The sequence below is a fragment of the Boleophthalmus pectinirostris genome, unplaced genomic scaffold (genome assembly GCF_026225935.1).
Source record: "Boleophthalmus pectinirostris isolate CB_2022bp ecotype Guang Dong unplaced genomic scaffold, ASM2622593v1 HiC_scaffold_23, whole genome shotgun sequence".
In the NCBI taxonomy this organism is placed as follows: Eukaryota; Metazoa; Chordata; class Actinopteri; order Gobiiformes; family Gobiidae; genus Boleophthalmus; species Boleophthalmus pectinirostris.
In genome coordinates, this window is record NW_026571207.1 from 12,429,608 (window position 1) to 12,450,113 (window position 20,506).

General features: G+C 37.8%; 1 protein-coding gene across 1 annotated transcript in view; it reads left to right on the forward strand.

Moving 5' to 3' along the window:
* prom1a (prominin 1a) overlaps window positions 1-20,506 on the forward strand; it is a 121,147-nt gene that overhangs the window by 67,690 nt on the left and 32,951 nt on the right. Inside the window, exons 7-9 of the mRNA XM_055159627.1 lie at window positions 16,484-16,604; window positions 17,456-17,519; window positions 18,503-18,592. Coding sequence (XP_055015602.1) covers window positions 16,484-16,604; window positions 17,456-17,519; window positions 18,503-18,592 — 275 coding nt within the window. The remainder of the gene's footprint in view (window positions 1-16,483; window positions 16,605-17,455; window positions 17,520-18,502; window positions 18,593-20,506) is intronic.

Below are 20,506 nucleotides of genomic sequence, written 5' to 3' on the forward strand. Positions count from 1 at the left end.
TGATGATTAAAATGTTGGTCGTGGGTGGCTGGAAATGTGAAATTTTTATTCTCTGTAAAGTGCTTTGTGTTGCATTTTTTTGTATGAAAAGCGCTCTATAAATAAATTTGATTGATTGATTGATTGACTTTTAGTATCACAGCCATTATTTAGCCTTTATTTTTATTTGAACGATATCGAATTGATTTGAAATATATTATATTGAATCAAAAGTACACTGTATCGAGATATGTATCGTATTGTGGCTTATGTATCGAGGTATGTATTGTATCGGCAACTTAATGGTACCCAGCCCCAATTAACACGTTTTATAAGTTATACTATTGTTTTTTATGCACGGAATCACGCCCCCTTTAGAGTGCTCTTTAAACTAGTGCACATTGCATCAGGATGTTTACAGTTTTCGATCATGTTTTTGTATATTTATGGATATTTATCCTGTGGGAGCATAGGCTTGTGGGCAGAATCTATTGCTAACCATAAAGAGGGTTTGAATAGGGCCTGGGAGAAATCATCAGATTACTCAATCATGCATGGATGACATCTAAAACCTCTTCAGGCATGCTCTTGATGAGGGAACAACATAAATGCATAATACCCCCTCTTTAAATATTTTAATGATCATGAACTGTTATCTGGACTAATCAGACGTGTCTAAGGCTACATTCAGACTGCAGGGCTTAATGCTCAATTTGGATTTTTTTGTTGTTGTTCACATTTCCAATTAAATGTGACTTGTCTGTGATCTCCAGTGTGAAATTTAAACGCCCCAAAAGTGTCCCGCATGTGCATTGGAGGACACAGTGATGTCAAACACAGCAAGCGTGCTCAGTGTTTACAGAAGTCGCCTAAATGCTGAGCTTGTCTCCCAAAAGACGGCCCAGTTCTTCGTAAAATGGACAGGTTACACATCCACGGCCGCTTCGTTTGTTTGAGTCTTTAGTCTCCTTGTATTTGACTCGCAGGCTCTTTATTTTTTGTTGACGTTGGAGCCAGGACCGCCTGTAGCTGCGCTCGGCCATTTCTTTGGCAATCATTTCAGACACTGCCTGGTTCCGATAAGACCCCTCCAATTTAGACTCCGAGCCTGACGTGTAGGTGGGATGAATGCGACCTGGCCGTTCAAACTGAAGTCACATGTCAAAAAATCTGATATGTATCGTTTTAGGAGCACATTTTCAAGTGGCTCAGGTCGCATTTGAAAAAATTGGATCTGTGTCATTCAGACTGTCATTAAAAGATCAGGTACAGGTTGCATGGGGTGAAAAAATTGGATTTGCGTCATTTCAGGCTGCAGTCTGAAACTCAGCCAAAAGGTGACAAAGATAGTGGCAGTATTTGTCGCTTCACTTGTTTGTTTTGACAGTGATAGATATGTTTATTGCAATACCGTGGAACATTCTAGGTAAAGAAATAACATCTCCATGCGGACAATCCAGTGGCAGACCCTCCAACAGAAAAGTTAGTTACAAAAGTGGGATGTGTACCAAACCAGTGACACAATCTGGGGCAGAAAATGGAGCATGCATGACAATAATAAAAGTCAGTTTGAAAAAGATGCTGCTAACCACTACCACTGTTTGGTAAGAGCTGTAGAACTCATGGAAGCAACTTTAAAGCCCCGTAGTTACTAGTTTATCTCAATTAGACTACACTGGGTCTTGATGAATGATGGTAATAACAAAGTCCCTTCGTTCTTTGGCTGTGGGACTCAGAGCAGACTTATTAGATCAGTTCTGAGAAGGATGGAACAGTCTCTCTCTAACAGCTTTTTCTTGGAACCGAAAACTAAACAGAGATCTACGGAGTAAACTTGTTTTGGTGTTTTGGTCTCTAAGGCTTAAAAATTAAAAGAAAATTTTATTGAACATTGACTTAAATGTGCAATATGTAGTTTTTCAGTCTCCATGGAGATGTTATTACTTTGCAAGAGATGTCTCCAATCTCCATGACGACAAACAGGTCGTTCCACAAGGACGAGTTACAGGTTAAATCGTTGGAGAAGAGACTCTGCTCAAAGTAAGAAAGCATGTTTTTCAAGGTGTTTTTGAGCAACAAAACACATGTAATTTAATAAATGCAAGCTAGTTAAAAGTTAATGCCATACTGCAGAACATTTCAGGCCAAAAACATGTCCGTAGAGACAGAACCAGAAAAGTAACATTGTGCATGAAACAATTTAAAGAATATTACATTATGTCTTTTCTTTGGCAAAAGTAGAAATTCAATTTGTCAACTGGGCAAAAGTTTATTTGGTTGAATACGTTTCGCAGCTCATCCAAGTTGCTTCTTCAGTTCTAGTCATGAATGCTGGTGGACACTTCCTTATATCTTATATTACGACCAAAACTGAAGAAGCAGCTTGGATGAGCTGACGTGTTCGACCAAATATTAAATTTCTTCTTTTGCCATGTATCCTACCTGGACGACTGAGGGATTTTACACATGTCTATTCTTTGGGATGTTTAGTGCTTATATTTTATGCAAAAAAAAAAAAAAAACATAAAGCATTATTCACACTTATAGACTCCATAATATAATTTCTTCAGACTTTTAAAAATGCCTTTAAACACCTATCCCTCAGCACAGTTTCTGATAGAATGCTTTTAATAATCTAACGCTCTGTACTGGCAATAGTGGGTACTGATTCACTTCAAAACACAAATTAGCAGTAGGGGTATATAAAAATATTGAAATATCGATATATCGTATAATTTAATGTGATGATACAGTACTGATATCGTGGGCTGCTGTATAACTGTATCGAGAGTAGAGTATTTTTAGGTATAATTTACTAAATTATTTTGTTACGGCACTACAGTTTTGTTACTTGATCAGAGGAAGGAAACTCTTTTATGTAACACATTTGACATTTTCACTGTTTTGATGATTAAAATGGGTATGTTTCATATTAACTTTGCACAAGACATGGTTTGACAAAGACTTTTAGTATCATGGCCATCATTTAGCAATAATTTAATTAAATTAAACCGTATCGAATCGATTTGAAATATTCTGAATCGAATCAAAAGTGCAATGTATTTTGCTATGTAACATATTATGGCCTATGTATTGAGGCATGTATCGTATCAGCAACTTCTTGACACCCAGTCCTGATTAGCAGCATGACTCATTTTTACACAGATACCTGACAAAAGCAATGTAGTTTTAATCATAGTTACAATTAATTACATAGAATCCAAACTTTTACTAAAAAAAAATCACGATGAAACAAAACACTTTTTCAATGATGAGAGCATAACTTGTCTCCTTTAATAGCAATAGTGTTAGCATGGGAATCTCCTAATAATTCATCTTTCTTATAGATTTATGCATAAATGTATAGAGCAATATATATAGAGTCATAATTATTAGATAGGCATCTCAAGTAGTAGCCCATAACAACACAGAAATGTCTGTGAAAGCGTGACTTACTTACTTACTTACTTACTTACACGGGATATTAAAAACTGGACTTCGTTCTCATCAGAGCAAACTGAACTTCTAGCTTCTACAGATCCATAGATAGTTATTCATAGAAGATCGTTTCTTTGTTGAGGAGACCCCTGTCTATTACCCAGCATGCAGTGTAGCAGAACGCTTATTAAAGTTTCAGCATGACGAGCTTACAGCCTCCATGCTAATCCTCTGGGCTCTCATTAGTTTACATGGAGACGTATCATAGTTGTACGGGTTAAGCTAAGGGCTACTTCATATCATCTATTCTGTGTTATGTAAAATTATGACTTTAACTTTTCTGTGCCAGCGGTGTTATGCAATAATACGATTACACTATTAGGTTTGTATGAATAAATTATGATGTAAATGCAATTATTTAGATAGATTTCTATAACTTATCTATTATTAAAGGGACATTAAAAGGTATTTTTTTTGTTGGGGGCTCTGGCACATGCTTGTTTCCATGGAGATGTCGTTGCTTTGCCTGGAATGCTCCACAGTACGAGACAATATGTGTCTGTTTTGCATTTATGAAATTACAGGTGCTTTTTTTTCTTTCTTATGAAAAAGATTCTTACTGTGTGTGGGGTCCTGCTTGTCTCTATGGAGGTAAAATGTTTTGTATAGCATTTTTCTGGACACTCAGAGACGCTTTACAGATCATTATTCCATCACTCCACACTGGATGGTGGCAAACTACCGTTGTAGCCACAGCTGCCCTGGGGCAAACTGATGGAAGCGAGGCTGCCAATCTGCACCATCAGCCCTTGTGACCTAGCCAGGCTGACGCCACATAGTGCCTCTGCTCAATTTCATTTCTCTCCAGTGACTAGGTTAGGAATGGGAATACACTAGACGGTTTGCAAGAACCCCCAAAGTTGTAGACCGCGCACCAACCTATCAGTAAAAAGGTGTGAAGCCATGACGTCAAACTCAAGTGCCTTTTTGGGTCTTTTGTGGAACAGCACAACAGTAAACAAAGCGGTCGAGATGAATGTAGACGAAGCCATACATTCTGTGTTGGCAACAACTCCGGAGGTCGAGGATTTAAAGCCCGAACAAAGACAATGTTTGGTGAATTTTATCAAGGGGAAAGACGTTGTTGCATTTCTTCCTGCGGGATTTGGCACATTACACACGTCATGACCAAAAGTACCCGCCTACCATCGAGCGAATGAATCCTAAGGTCAGAGGTCAGACGGTTTCCACAAAGTGAAACCGGCTGATGAATCAAGCTACTTCCGACCACCACCATCACTCACGCACACACCACTTTCATACTAGGCATTGTGGGTGAAGTGTCTTGCCCAAGGACACAACAACATTTTTTTTTTTTTTTGCGAGTGGTGACCCCCTGTGGCACCTGATTTTCCCAGCGGTCTCCTATCCAAATACTACTAGGCTTGCTTGCTTGCTTAGCATCTGAGATCTGACAGGATCAGGCTTTGACAAGACCATTTAATCAAGTATGATGCCTTACTGTGGAACATTCGAGGCAAAGAGGTAAACAGGCAAACCCTCCACTGTGTGCCTTTAATGTCACATCCCTTTTTTAAATTTTTATGTATTTGTTAATGACACCTGCAGGTTTTTTCATCTAAAAATTGTAACATTGCTAGTGCAGGTAATTTTGAAAATATGGCAAGATACATTGTAAACTCAAAGATTACTTCCATGTGCTGTGGAAATGGTTGCGTCGAAATCAAATGCCCCTTCAAGCACACAGACCACACCCTCCTGCAGGCCTGTGCGGACAAACAGTTCTGTCTCCAGTTGACCGATGGGACTCTGAAGCTGAAGAGGACCCACGCGTACTACAAGCAGGTCCAAACGCTAGGTTCTTTTTTCTGCACATAGTTGCATATTTTTATAAGTAAGATAAATCTTTCTTTAATGGCTTACACTGCAATAACCTTTAGTAACTGCCAACTGGACTGTGAACACTGTCGGCAGTTTGGCTCGCACCTAAATATTTATATCCATGTGTTCACGTTAATGTGGAGTTAATGGGCTATTTTCATAAACTAATGTAGGCAGAATTTTCATAGTGGATAAAATATGCTTTGAGGGGAAATGAGTCTCTGCTTGTTCATGCCAGTCGCAGTCTCGTAGTAACTTTTAATGGGCTATTTATAGGTCTATATATTTATATTTATGATGCATTTTAAAGTCAAATTAGATCAAATGATGTGAAGTAAACAATGTATGGAATGTATAGCAGGGTATATAACAAACAGTGGTGGGTAGTACTCAGTTACATTTACTTTAGTAGCTTTTAAAGAACTTGTAGTGTTTTTTATTGAAGTAACAGTACACTGACTTGAATCACAGTTTTCGTTCCTCTTCCCACTGCATAAAGCAGGGGTCGGCAACCTCAAATACTCAAAGAGCCATTTGCTAACACACAAAAGAAAACACCAAGAGCCACAAAACCCTTTTGACTCTGAAATGAGGAGAACACTGCATATATTTTTTTTACCTGTATGCTCTGTATAAAAGACTGTAGTGTGTTGTATTTATGAAATTAATGAAATGCTACAGAGAACACGGAATTTTAAAGTTTTGACGAAAAACGTTTTGAACGCCAAAAAAAAAGACACTTGGTAGACAATTACTTTTAAATAAAATACTCAGTGTCTGTTTCACATGAAATAAAAATCCAAACTTAAATTCTCCTCCCACAGTGAACCAAAAATGCCGTCTGCTTCTGTGTTCCGTCATCATTTTATCACGTGTAAACCAGTCTCATCAGCCGTGAATGCAAATGAATCTGCCCGTGCATTAAATGTTCTGTTTTCTTCCGAAATTTTCCTTTTCTTGGATTTATCCATCTTTTACTTATGATGGGTCGAAAAGTTCAATAAATCATGCTGCTGGTGTAGGTGCCGGTGAATCCAGGCTGCAGATCTGTCACAGCTGCCGATGTGACACTTATTTTGAGTGACAAAAATATTTAAAAAAATATATTTTAATATTACAAGATTATCATTGTCTACGAATTACGAACAAACTAAATTAAAAATACAGGGTAATTAAATACTCATTATTTATTTTTCAAAATCAGAGGGAGCCACAGCAGAAGGATGAAAGAGCCACATGTGGCTCTGAAGCTGCAGGTTGCTGACCCCTGATCTAATGTCTACAAGTGACCGAAGCTTTATGTTGACTGTATGAAAAGATTTGAACATTTGTTTCTTGTACAACTCGTTCAGATATAATGTAGCTTTTCCTCATTTTTTGCATATATCTTTTGAAAATTCAGATCAGATGTAACGTCTCAATGGTTACTCTTTAAGTTACTTCTGCTTGACTATTTTGAAGTAATGTTGTGCAAATTTTTTTGGCTACTCTGCTCATGTTTGCATAGACAATATATATGTATGGAAACAAGTAAAAGTGTTTAAATCTTGAAGACATTATTGCCTGCAGACAGAGGATTCAAGGATCGCCCTTTGCTGATGCATTATGTATAGGAGCAGTAAAAATAACGCTGTAAACAGTAGCTGCTAGCTTCAAAGTTGAAATGCAGCTTAGTCAATGTAATTAAAGTACTGATAACACAGAGGAATAGTTATGGGTTACCTCTTCGATCAGTGCAATAAACTGTAAACCCTAGATAGGGAGACGTAATATGCATATAATTGGCTGAAGTGTCTTGCCCACTGACACAACAACATACCAATTCAAAGCAATGCAATTCTATCTATATTCCTGATGCTCATTTCCCAGTAGTCTGAGTTATGACTAGGGCTGGGTATCATTAAATAGTTGCTGATACGATACATACCTTGACACACAGGCCATGATACGATACATATCTTGATACATTGAGCTTGTTGATTCGATATGATACATTTAAAATCGATTCAACATGGTTAAATAAATGGTTAAATCATGACTGTGATATTAAAGGTGTCATCATCAAAATGGTGAATATGGCAAATGTGTTAAACAATCAACAAAACTAGTGCTGTAACAAAATAATTGAGTAAAATATACCAAAAAGTACTCTTGCCGATATATCGATACAGCAACCCACAATATCGATACTGTATAATCACATTAAATGATAAATGATATACTTCGCTGTTTTTGCACACCCCTAATTATGACCCTTGAATGTGCTAACATGTTGGATTTTCAGTAAATTGATGGCTTACACTTAAAGCATGGGGCGTGAACTCGCAGTTAAGTTGATCACACCCAAGGAGCAATGTGGATTCATGCACAAGAAGTGGAATTTCCAATAATTTTCCTATATGTCCTTTCCTTATCTTTCAATTTGAGAACAACAGAAATGAGCAGAAAAGACTGGTTTAGATTACTAATATGCTCTAAGCAGGGTATTCAAAGATCGGGAAGTATACATGGGAGTACCAGGATACGTTGTTTTGTTTTGTCTATGTAGAGCTATTCTTAGTTTAGACTTTGACATTGTGTTTCATTGTGTGAAGCCTGTAATATGATAGTGGCCTCATGGGCGTATAAAGTACAGGTATTCAGATGAGTTAGGGAAGTGTGATACTAATCTTGACTCATTTATAGGAAACAAGGATGTAAACGGCTTGCATCAATTCCCACACGAGTTTGAAAGAAGTTGTTTAGGCCTGTGCATTTTGAAGGTTATTAGTATAATTTATTGTCCATTGCTCCATCTGCAAGCATCCAAAATACATTCAAATATTTAATGTCCTACGCATGAGACATCTTGTCATTATACTATAAATATGACAGAATTTTACAATTTTTGCAACAAGATATTAATTAAAATAATATATGAAAATTGTTACATAATCTACTTTTTATTGGATGTAAACAAAGAATTGAGCTATGTTCAGACTGCAGCCTGAAGTGACCCAAATCTGATTTTTTGCCCCTATGTGACCTGTATCTGACCTTTTAAAGACAGTTCAAAAAACACAGATCCGATATTTTTCAAATGTGACCCAGGCCACTTGGATATGTGCTCCTAAAACCGATACATACGTGGACGTGTAACCTGTCCATTTTACAAAGAACTGGATGTATTTTGGGAGACCAGCTCAGCGTTTAGGCAACTTCAATAAACACTGAGCATGCTTGCTGCGTGTCACGTGGTTGTGTCCTCAAATGCACATGCAGCACACTTTTGGGGCTTTTAAAGGGCCCATCTCATACAAAAATAACTCTTTTCATGTTGTATCTTATGCACATATACAAGCACAATTTGGGTTTTGGAACATCCATTACACAATAGTTATGAAATCTTACTGATTTCCTGGAGGCAGTCACAGACCAGGAACTATGAAAGGCCGACTGTTGCTCATCCCCCTGCCTGTCCTGAGAAAGCACAGGCCCCGCCCTCCAAACGTGACGTAGGCTCTGAGTGAGCCGCCCTTCCTCCGCCCATCTCAGGGAGGGAGGGGGTGACAGGCCTGCACCCTGATAGTGGTAGGAATAAACTTTTATTCATTATGGCGATACAGCGCGTTCAGCCGCATGTGTTGGACCTGGAATCGGACGAGGACTTGGAGGTGCACGAAGCGCAAGCACTGAGTTGGCATCAGCTGAACATTACTGATTGGTAAAGTATTAATAAGCACTAGTAGATAAACTTATTATATTGTGTACACTGCAGTGTAGAACAATTAGCTTATGCTGTTGCTTTTGTTTGGGTGTTGATGTGGGAATTGTCAGCTGATGCGGGGTGGAGGTGGGACGGAGGCAGTGGAGGGGGGTGGGTGCGAAGCGCCTTCTGCTGTGTTGGCAGAAATATGCTGCAATTTGTTAAAAAAAAACGCAGAATCAATCTAAAAAAACACTTTGGCGACATATACAAGGCCCACACATAACTCTTAGAATGTAGAAAGCTCTGAAAACTTGATTTTGAATGAGATGGGCCCTTTAAAGTTCACCCTGGAGATCACATACAAGTCACACTTAATTGGAAATGTGAATGACCTCACAAAAAAAATCGGATTTCACAAAAAAATCTGAATTGACCATTAAGTCTTGCAGTCTGAACATAAACTTATAGGTATAGGGGTATGCTAACAACAACTAGCATGCGAACAACCCACCCAACCTTATTTCCAGTAGATAAAAATAATTTCTAATTAGGGGCAGACAGGAGACAGTATTACTTAAGTGCCTGTATTCCCCCAATATTGAACAGACATTTTGAACCTTATTATATGAAAAAACTGGTACAACCCTTTGGTATACACTGGTTGAATTTATATTTATTTTCTTTTAAAGCAGAACAAAGTCATTTTAGTGATAGTGCTTCCCCTGCAGTTGCTCTCGGTTTTGTGATATTCTGTAGATGATAAAAAACAGTTTTTAACCACTTGGCTACAGTCACCCTCCAAAGAAATTGATTTGATTTTTAACAGTGGACTGAACTGAGGGGCCCAGTGATTCGAGCTGATCCTTAATTAAAGTAATTTTCTTTCATCCGACACCAAAATCAGCTTCTGTTTTCCCATCATTAAGTTGCAAAAAGATTTCAGCACGCCAATTTTTGATCACGTAACATTGCCAAACGGAAATAGCGGCCCCAAAAATACATACTTAACCATCACAGGGACAAAAGCGTTTAAGAGGGTAAAATGTTACTTTCTTCTGCTTCGAGGCAAGTGTTTTTTCGTTGCGCATGAAAACACTTCTTTTATCCTCTTGATGGCCCCACTCAATGCCTGCTCCGAGCTAGTCTCACCCCTCCCTATAGCTGCTTCATGACAGCATTTTATTACAGACCGCTGGGGACAATTCAGGACATATATTTTGCTCCATCGACTTTAAAAAGCGCTATAATTCAAGTTTGAAAACTGCCAAATGACATGGATTTCTCCCCAGAGCAGAGCAGCAGCTGAAGAGGGGCTCGTGGCCAGCGATGCGCCCCAGAATGTAGGCCACTTCTGGGGGTAGGGCTGCCGGGAGTGCTCCATGGTCTGGTGCTCTCTGTGAACCACAATGGGCTGTATTCAGGATGGTTGTACCAGTGAGGTCGGGACATTCACACGAGATACTGGACCCTATTATACTAGAGGAGAATGGGAAGAATAACAAAGAAACAGGAATGATAACAATATTGGACATGTAACTATTGATAGAGGTAGGCCTGTCACGATAATTACTATATGGGCTCTATTCACATTATGTCACAAACCAAGAAGACGTTAAGACACATGCGATAACAGCTTTCGACGGGCTCTGTTCATGTAGTAAGTCTGACAAAATCTGTAAAAAATTAGAAAATGGCCCAGTTTTCTCTCTTTTTTTTTTTTTGCTGCACCATAACCATGAATTTTAAGCAAAGAGACTCCAGTTTCGATATACTGTGACAGCCCACGACATTTACCATTTATATCGACTTATTAGCCAATATACAAACACCGGAACAATATGTTTTGGGCTCATTATTTATTGTGTGAGCAATTTCTTCACAAATGTGTGAAAATGTTGGCAATTTTTTATGTAACAAGGTACTTTTTTACCTCTAGAAGGTACAATAAATAATTTCTGTGGCTTATTGTTGGTTAATCCTGCCCTTTATTTGTTACAGCTCAAACCTTTTAATAATGATCTTGCTTTATGTTGGTGGAATTATGTAGTTTCAAGATTAATGTTAAACTGTTAACACTATTTGTAACTTGGCGGTCACAGATGGTCTATCTTCTATTATATTATAATAGGTTGTCCACAGACTCAAAACCTGCTTACACCATTGCATACTGTCATTGTGTCCTTGGGCAAGATGCTTAACCCCTTCCTGCCTCCTGTATGTGTGAAAGAATGAAGGGTAAATATTGGTTGCATTATTGCATTTTGATGTGAATATCATTTGAATGATTGCAGGACATAAAGTTATTTGAGTTCTTGAGCAAGGAAGTTGTGGGTACAATGTCCGCCTTAGTGTGGGTCATGTCTCAAGGTTCTCCACAAAAGCAAAACAGGAAAGGGAAGTTGTGAAGAAAGTATTTTAATCAGCAGATATTTTTTATAAGGTTCTTTTTTTTCTCTTGGTCTGAAAAAAGAACGTTATAACATAATGTCATTATAACTATGCACACCCACACACCGCTCTGCTTATTTGATCAGAACTAAAGGCAAGCAAAACGGCTACATCACCACAGTAAAAATAGCCTACATGAGATTTCCAATAACAAAAAAACTGGAGAACGAAGTTAGTACAGAATAGTGGGCGTATGGTGCTGTAAACTGGGGCTGATCAGCAACATGACGTCTTAAAAATAAGTGATTAAAGACTGCTCAAACATGCACAAATCACTCCAGATACAACTTCAAGAGGGTAAATGAGAAGGGCAAACAACTTTAACATGCATCAAAGCTCTGAAAAGTTGATTCTGAGTTCTGATTTCAGTTTTTAGAGGAAATTACTGAAAGAAATCAATACATTTAACCTTATATTTTTCAACAGTTTCTCTTGACTGTTAATAATGCTGAGATATCAACTATAAACCAGCTCAAAACATCTTCTAACATATAATTCTAACTTTGCCTTAGGTCTCTGGGTTCTAATCTATAGCTTTAAAGGCACTGTACCTTTAATTTTACTATCTTAAAAACATAAAAAAAACTGGTCCAAAGTCATTCAGAGTATTCTAATTATGGATCATGATGAGTTTAGCACTTTTCAGGGACCATAGCAACTGATTATCGAACATCACAACGCTTTCTAAGAGCTGCTTATATGTACAGGGGCATGACACATTTTGCTCAAACATACAGAGGAAAAATCGGGTACAGACCCTTAAAGTTTATCATTAATGTTACTGTGTATAAACAAACACTATCACACACATTATTTATTACATTACAATAACATGGGACCTAATACCCATACTGCTTTGCGTACCACACCTTCCTGCACTTCTTATATAGTCGTTGAATATTCCATACTGCTCCAATCGGCTTATACAAATCTCCCAGGCTCGGTAAATATATTTCTGTCACACGCGCTATAAAAGTGGTATTAAATAAAGGTGAAGTGATGGTGGAAGTGTGCGGTCTATGGGGGAGGCTGCTTCTTAAACTGAGAGGAGAACTCTACGCTTAAGTCAAACGCTTTGTGCTGCCAGAGAATGAAGGAAATGCCTTTTATGTGGGGGAAATCATGATGGATAAGTGTGCAGAGAGAGAGTCTCAAACAATGCAAAACAGGAAAATCTTTGTCACATTATGACCACCTGCTTGCCTCCTTGTTTATATTAATGCTGACATAGCTTAGAACATTCCTCAGTAAAGGCAAATTTACAGGTCGGATCTGTGGAGAGATAACTTTGATCACAGGAGGAAAACATGTTTTTTCAGTATAATTTTGCAGCAATAGGAATGATTAATTTCAGTATGTGTATGATAGAGGTTTTATGCCATAATCAGTGATGGGAATAACAGTTACTAACAGCATTACTTTTTTCAGTAACAAGTAATCTAACTAATTACCTTTTCTATCGTTATAACACCATTACCATTACCAACATGCCATTACTGCGCCTTAACAAAGCTACTCATTGAAGCTGTCATTTGACTGGGCTGTCACTCATATGATTAAACAATGAATAAAGTCCTCTTTAAAACACACAGCGAAGTCACACTTACTGTCAAGGACTGTAGACAGTGTCAAAGGTTTTGCAGCCTCCTTTCCGGCTGTTCTCACAGCTCCGCACTGTTATTATATCCATGAACTCACGGATGTGCACGTAACGCAGCAGGACTCATATTTGCGTCACTATTTACTAGATATTTCCTGTACACGAATCCACTTGGGTGTCCCAGCACAACTTCAGTAAACTACAAAGCCGCACCACCCACAGCGCACACAAAAATGCACGAAGCAGATAGCGACCGGAAAGCGAAAAACACCCGCAGCCACACTCATCACTCCACAGCGGACGAGGAATCCAACGGAGGAACGAACCAAAAAAGCAAGTGCAATGTGCCTCTTCTAGGCACAACTGAACAACTGAGTCACTGCGAACACGCCAACAATCCAGCGGCCCCAGACAGCACCCTCCCTACACGCCACAACTGAACAAAGCCCAGAGTCACCGTGAACATACCAAACAAAGTCTGACTGACCTATCGAACTGTTGTGTTTTGTTTAAAGTGCGGAGCGGTTTATTTGTGAAAAAAGTTTGAAAATAGACCATTCAACGAGAGTGCGCCTTATAATCCACAGCGCCTAATAGTGCGGAAAATATGGCACACTAATTACTTTTATTCACTTACTTTTTGGGAGAAGTAACTATAAATAACTATAACTAATTACTTTTTCAAAGTAACGTGCCTGACACTGGCCACAATGACAAACTGTTGGCAAACCTCACATCACCATGGAGACTATCACATTGCAGACACCTTCCCAAAAAGTTACGCAGTGCATCTTTTAAAGCTACCATCTGCAAGTAGACCAGTAGGTAGCTCCCCTCACCTGACCTCTGGTCTTCTTCAGTCAGAATAAAGCTGACACACTCAGAGAGTAGTTACACAGGTGGTGTCTAGTGGTGTTATGTAAGAATGCAACAGTGGTGGGTCGGCCAATCTAATTACGGATGGTAGCTTTAAGTAGTTAAAATTGACTTACAGTATAAACTCAAATCCTCTTAAGTCTATGTATGTACATGTATAGCATTTAAATATGTTTTCCTTTTTTCAGTCTTAAAAGACCTATATTATACAAAATGGGCTCTTGTGAACTTTTAACCATGTTACAATGTTGTTACCTCTCCAAAAACAGACCTGGAGTTGTGTTTTGTTTCCTTCACACATGTTTGAGTAACCCTTTATAATGGTGGTAGTTTTCAATTTAACCATTACATTTTATCTTTTGTTCAGTAGAGATTGACCATTCCAGGGCCGCAATAATCCAAATGATTCCAGTGAATGTGTATGGAGTTTAAAAACACAGTGGAGCATTTCAAGTCTTGCCACATGACATCACAGGGTGGAACAGAGTGTTTTCCATAGTCTAAACTTCAAGCACGTTTTTAATGAGGAAACTGCATTACAACACAGACCAGAAAATAGCATAATACAGGCCCTTTAACTTATTCAAATACAAGTCAACACAGCATGTAACCTCTGGCTCTATATCTCTTTTCATCAGTCATCTTTGTAAATTCCACCTCCTCTCCTCCTACCTCTTTATTCAATGACTCACTCCTCCTCTCCACTGATCCTACCCTCCGCGCTCTACTTTACATTGCATCATTCACAAAGTTATGGACATCAAATAGACTCATTAATAACAAAAACTTACGAATATTTGATGTACTTTTTGCTGTAGGGTGGTGCGATGAGTCATGGAAAGTGAATATTATGGTCTATATGTGCCTATACGTACTACATGGGTGTATATTTGTGGTATGTTCAGTAGTTACCATTGAGACGCAATGCACACATTTGCAAACACAGCCAAAAAAGTTTTAAGAAAACCTGAAAAAAAAAAAGAAACTAAATTAAACAACACATTCACGTTTAGCTGCAAAGTATCAATAGTTAAGTCTCATTTAAGATAAAGTAAAATGAATTTTAGAGCAGATTGGAAGCTCTGAATTGTCTCTTTTGTCTTTTTTTGCATTTAATTTGAAGATATTTACAAGATAAAATTTATGTCCATTTTGTTGTATGAAGATAAACATATGGAATTATCCCAAAATGCTGCTGTTAACTTCATTTTTGCTATTTAGTGTTCTTCAGAAATTACTTTTAGGTCGTCTTTAGTAAAAGTGCTGGTTCATACTGACCTCTACTGCCTGTCCGATGTTACTACTTGTTAATGCAGATTAATACAATATTACTATATTTATGGGCTGCTTTAATCTAAAACGTCAAAATTCATTCATAAATATTTCACAAACCAATCTCTGTCCTTGGATATGAAGTAAACCTGCTCAAATCTAATGCTGATATTACAGATTTTCTAAACAAGATATCTTACGTTTGAAGATATGACTAATTATTTTTGATAAGGTTGTATTTCCATAGTGTTTATTTGTTGTATTTGTTGTTGTTGTAGGTTTATTAATCCAACCACAAAGCTGAGTGATCTCTTTACTTTTTGTTACAGGATCTGGCAACCTAGTTTACAATAAATTTAAAAAGGCTCTCTTATGATAAATCAACTTGGTAAACTTGAACTCAGTAGTATAAGACAGGTGCTATTGTCATTACAGTGCCATTGCAGAATTATTATTCTTATTCTTTTTGTTACTTCTAAATACGACTCAATGATTATTCTAATTGCAATTTTGATTTGATTGCGATTAAAGTGTGTATGGTTTTTATGATTATCTAATTTTGGCTTAATCTGATGGGATAATAATTGTTGTAAATATAAATTATAATTTTATACCAATCAAGAAGCAATTTGCGAAGAAAAGTTGAAAAATATGTTGAAAATTAAGCGAAGGAGAGTGTTCTGTTTAAAAACTCAATACTGATGACATTACACTGGGGAGAAACCTGTCCAAAACGTTTGTCACAATTTGCACTTAACACATTTTTCACTTTGAACATTATTTTCAAAAAAGGTGTTTCCTCGTATTTTTCTTTGTCAAATAAAAATATCCGTGTTCATTAGAGAGTGCTGGCCTAGTCTACTACATGGTTGCTAGGTAACAGTAATATCATTCCTCAACAAATTGGCCAAACTGGGGAAAAAAAGAGAAATTTCATCTTAAATCTTAAATGTAATGATTTTAACTGTGTTTTGGTCATTAGGCATTTTTTTTTTTTTTGCGATGTATTTTATTTGTTTATTTTCCCATAAACTCCTACTACCCTCCCCCAGCCCCATGCCCGTAAACATAACAGACACTGAAAAAAAAAAAATGCAAAAACAAAATATGTAAATAAAATCTATGTATATATACATACACATGTCATATGTACTTTAATCTTGCAGCCCGACTCATTACAGATTCACAGATTTGTCAGAAAAGATCTTCATATCCAATTAATATATTATATAATATATAATAATACTGAAGTACCTAAATATCTGTTTTCTGTGTTGCAGGATTGGAGTTTTGTGTGCCTATGCCTCCAACCAGACCCTGAGCTCGCAGGTGAAGAACATCCGCAGATTGGTCAATACCAACATGAGGGACCTGCACACCTTTGCCAATGATACACCAATGGTACTTCTGTTTTAATAATAATAAAGCTAAATAATCTGCTTTGATATGAGTAGTCTCTGTGAAATACTAATACACATGTCAATTATTTATACTTCCTTGTTGTCTATGTTGTATTAGTATTACTCAATAAGTACCGTATTTTCCGGACTATAGGATGCGCTCTTAAGCCTCCAACCCCATCAAAAATGACTGCGCGCTCCTCAATACAGAGCGCCCTATACACGAACCCACTCGGGTGTCCCAGCACGACTTCAGTAAAACTACAAAGTCGCACCACCTGCAGCGCACGCAAACACACACGGAGCAGACAGCAACCGCGCAGCGAAAAACACCCGCAGCCACACTCATCACTCCATGCGGACGAGGAATTCAACAGAGAAACGAACTGAAAAAGCGAGTGCAATGTGCCACTTCTAGCCACAACTGTGTCACTGTGAACACGTCAACAGTCCAGCGATCCCAGACAGCACCCTCCCTACACGCCACAATTGAACAAAGCCCAGAGTCACCGAGAACGCGCCAAACAAAGTCCGACTGAGCCATCTAACTGTTGTGTTTCGTTTAAAGTCCGCAGCGGTTTATTTGTGAAAAAGTTCAAAAATAGACCATTCTATGACAGTGCGCCTTATAATCCAGAGTGCCTAATAGTGCGGAAAATACGGTAAGATGGGAAAGTGTTATTTGGGCTATCAAAAGTGTCACAAATCGGATACAAATCGATGCTACAACTGGTATCGAAATTAGAATTGAGCAGATTTGTTTTTCAGTCTTTTTCACACAGAACCAGAATAGTTAAATTTTAAAACCTGAGATGTACAGTAAATAATTCCTTTTGTGTTTTGTGTTTACAGCAAATCGATTACCTGATCTCCCAGTACGCCACTGCTAAGAACAAAGTCATCTACGACCTGGATAGTGAGTACCGCTCAGAGCTCCTCTCATGTTCTATTCAATCGACATGAACGGCTCATAGAATATTCTCATTATGTGCACTTCCTGTTTAGTCTGCACTTGTTTACTCCATGCACGGGTGACAGAACTGGGGCTAGGCTGCAAACTCTGTACACCCCATGTGTTTTCAACCTACTTATAGATAAAAAAAAGAAAACAAAGCCAAATTATAAAACAAAAACTTAAAAACTATTAAACGTAAAAACATGAATAATAGATCTAGTTTTTTAAGCAGTTTGCAGTGGTCCAAAGTTATTTTTCATCCTAATTATTCACCACAGTGAGCAAGCACTTTTCACAACTTTGAGAGATCAGCGTGGAGTTTTGCCATCACAGCTAGCATACAAATGCACTCTTCCTGATTACTGAAAAATAAAATGATATTGAATTAGATGCAGACACCACACAGCAGGCATATTTTGATCCCAAGAGCTGCTGGTACAATTAATCTGTACTGTGCGAGACACATTTGTTTCAAATATATGGAAATAATTTAATGAATTTTAATGTTTTCTTTATTATAATTTGTTGACCTTCTATATCTAGACTGTAAGATATGTGGACTGATTTAGCTAAATTATTTGACAATAGACTAAGCAAGTTTATTTATTATTTTTTTTAAGTGTCTTTAAGTAGTTTAATGGATAAATAGAAAAAGACGTAAAAATTGTCAAATGTAGTCATATTAAAACTAATATGACTAACTATTAAAAGTAAATAATTAATACATTTGTATTAATACAAAGTCAGACTGTATTAAAGTCTCAATATGTCATTAATAAACTTGAAATCTGATCATACAAAAGCATCAGCAATAACATTCATATTCAAAAACATATAACTTATAAAACTGACTTGCATTTCCATTTTCTTTTTTATTTTCTCACTCATAAATGTAATAAAGTTTCTATTGATATGACGCTGACGTAGGACTGTATCTTGTGCAGACATTGGCCCATTACTCGGGGGAAGGATACACGGTCAGCTGGATAAGGAGGTGCACCCCGCCCTGAACCGAGTGCTCAATATGGCTGGAGGTTCGTTCTTCATTTCCTCTTCGTGATAGCATCATAGCATCGTCACAAAACTAATAAAGTCACATAGAATCCCTTATAAGAAGATATCAGACTAATGCCCAGAATAGAACCTAATATAGTTTTCACTTTTGTTCATTTCTAACAATATTTAGATTTATTTTAATATGTTTATATTATTATTTACATACATTTTCTAAATAACATTATTTAACAAAGTTTTTTTTCACATAAGTTATTTGCCTTTATTTTTTCCATAAAGTGAGAATTGAGAGAGCCCTGAAAGGTAACAGCTCTGTATGACCCCTGTGCCCAGTCACCTATTTGCTGTGATCTAATTGCTCCTTTGTTTTCCCTTTGTGGTAATTTTGAGGTGCCTCTCCTAAATTGTAAAATATGTTGTAATATACGTATATACACTGCTCCAAAAAATTAAAAGAACACTTTGAAAACACATCAGATCTCACTGTAAAAAAAAAAATATATATATGTTGGATATCTATACAAATATGGACAGGGCCATTTCTTCGAACCAAAAGGACAGAAGTGAAAATTAAAAAAATCAGAGTGAAATAATGATGTGGCTGGCTAGTCCATTTTGCCAAAATTGAATTTCTGCAACTCAAAATGCTTGTCAATATCTTGTGTGGCCCCCACGTGCTTGTGTACATGTTTGACAACCTTGTGGCTACTAATGAGACGGCAGATGGTGTCTTGTGGGATGTTCCCCCAGATCTGGGTAAGGGCATCACTGAGCTCCTGTAGAGTCTAAGGAGCAACCTGGTGGCGTCTGATGGACCCAAACATAAGGTGCCAGAGGTCCTCTATTGGGTTTAAGTCAGGTGACCATGAGAGACATTCAGTTGTATCAGTCCCTTCATCCTCCATGTACTGCTCGCAGACTCTTGCCACATGAGGCCAGGCTTTGTCGTGCATCAGGAAGAAACCAGGACCTATTGCACCAGTGTAGGGTCTAACAGTGGGTTCAAGGATTTCATCCCGATACCTAGTAGCAGTCAGACTGCCGTTTTCCTTCATGGATATACCTTCTCAGACCATCACTGACCCACCATCATTCTGTTCATGCTGAACGATGTTGCAGGCAGCATCCTTGTTTTCTCCAGACTCTTTCACGTCTCTCACAGGTGCTCAGGGTGAACCTACTCTCATCTGTGAAAAGCATAGGGCACCAGTGGCAGACTAAATGCCAATGGAGCTTCACAGTGCTGGGCGGTGAGCACAGGGCCCACTATAGGACGTGGCCCTCAAACCACCTTCATGAAATCTGTTTCTGATTGTTTGGGTAGAGACATCTACACTAGTGTCTTGCTGGAGGTCATTCTGTAGGGCACGGGCAGAGCTCAACCTGTTCCTCCTTGCACAAAGGAGCAGATATGGGTCCTGCTGTTTTTTTTCACATTGAGATCTGGTATGTTTTCAAAGCAGTGTAGATCAATGTCAGTCGGGAAAAAACAAAACAAAACACTTTCAGATCTATTAACATATGTCTCTGGGGCTCTGTTATTAAGTGTACAGAGTTACCTCAATTCAATCTGACCCAGAAGAGAACATAATGAGTGGTTCAATGCTAAAATTAAAAAGTGCAGCTGTTTATGTCCTTCATAATATTAATTCAATTCATTAGTTATCTTCAGTTCATACCTTGAAAACTTTGTGTCTATTCCACTTGTGTTTTCCCAGTGTTGAGTTGTATCTTGTATCTCTTTTATGATCAGTCTTTCCAGTGTGTATCTGACAGACAATCCTATGTGATTTTACTCCCCTATGACCTGAGCCGAGCCAACAGCAGTACACATGCTTCTTCATCTAAATATTTTGGACAGCATCATTTGAGTAATTTAAAACTTTTGCTTATTTTGATAATTTGTACTTTACATTTTAAGATGACAAAACAAA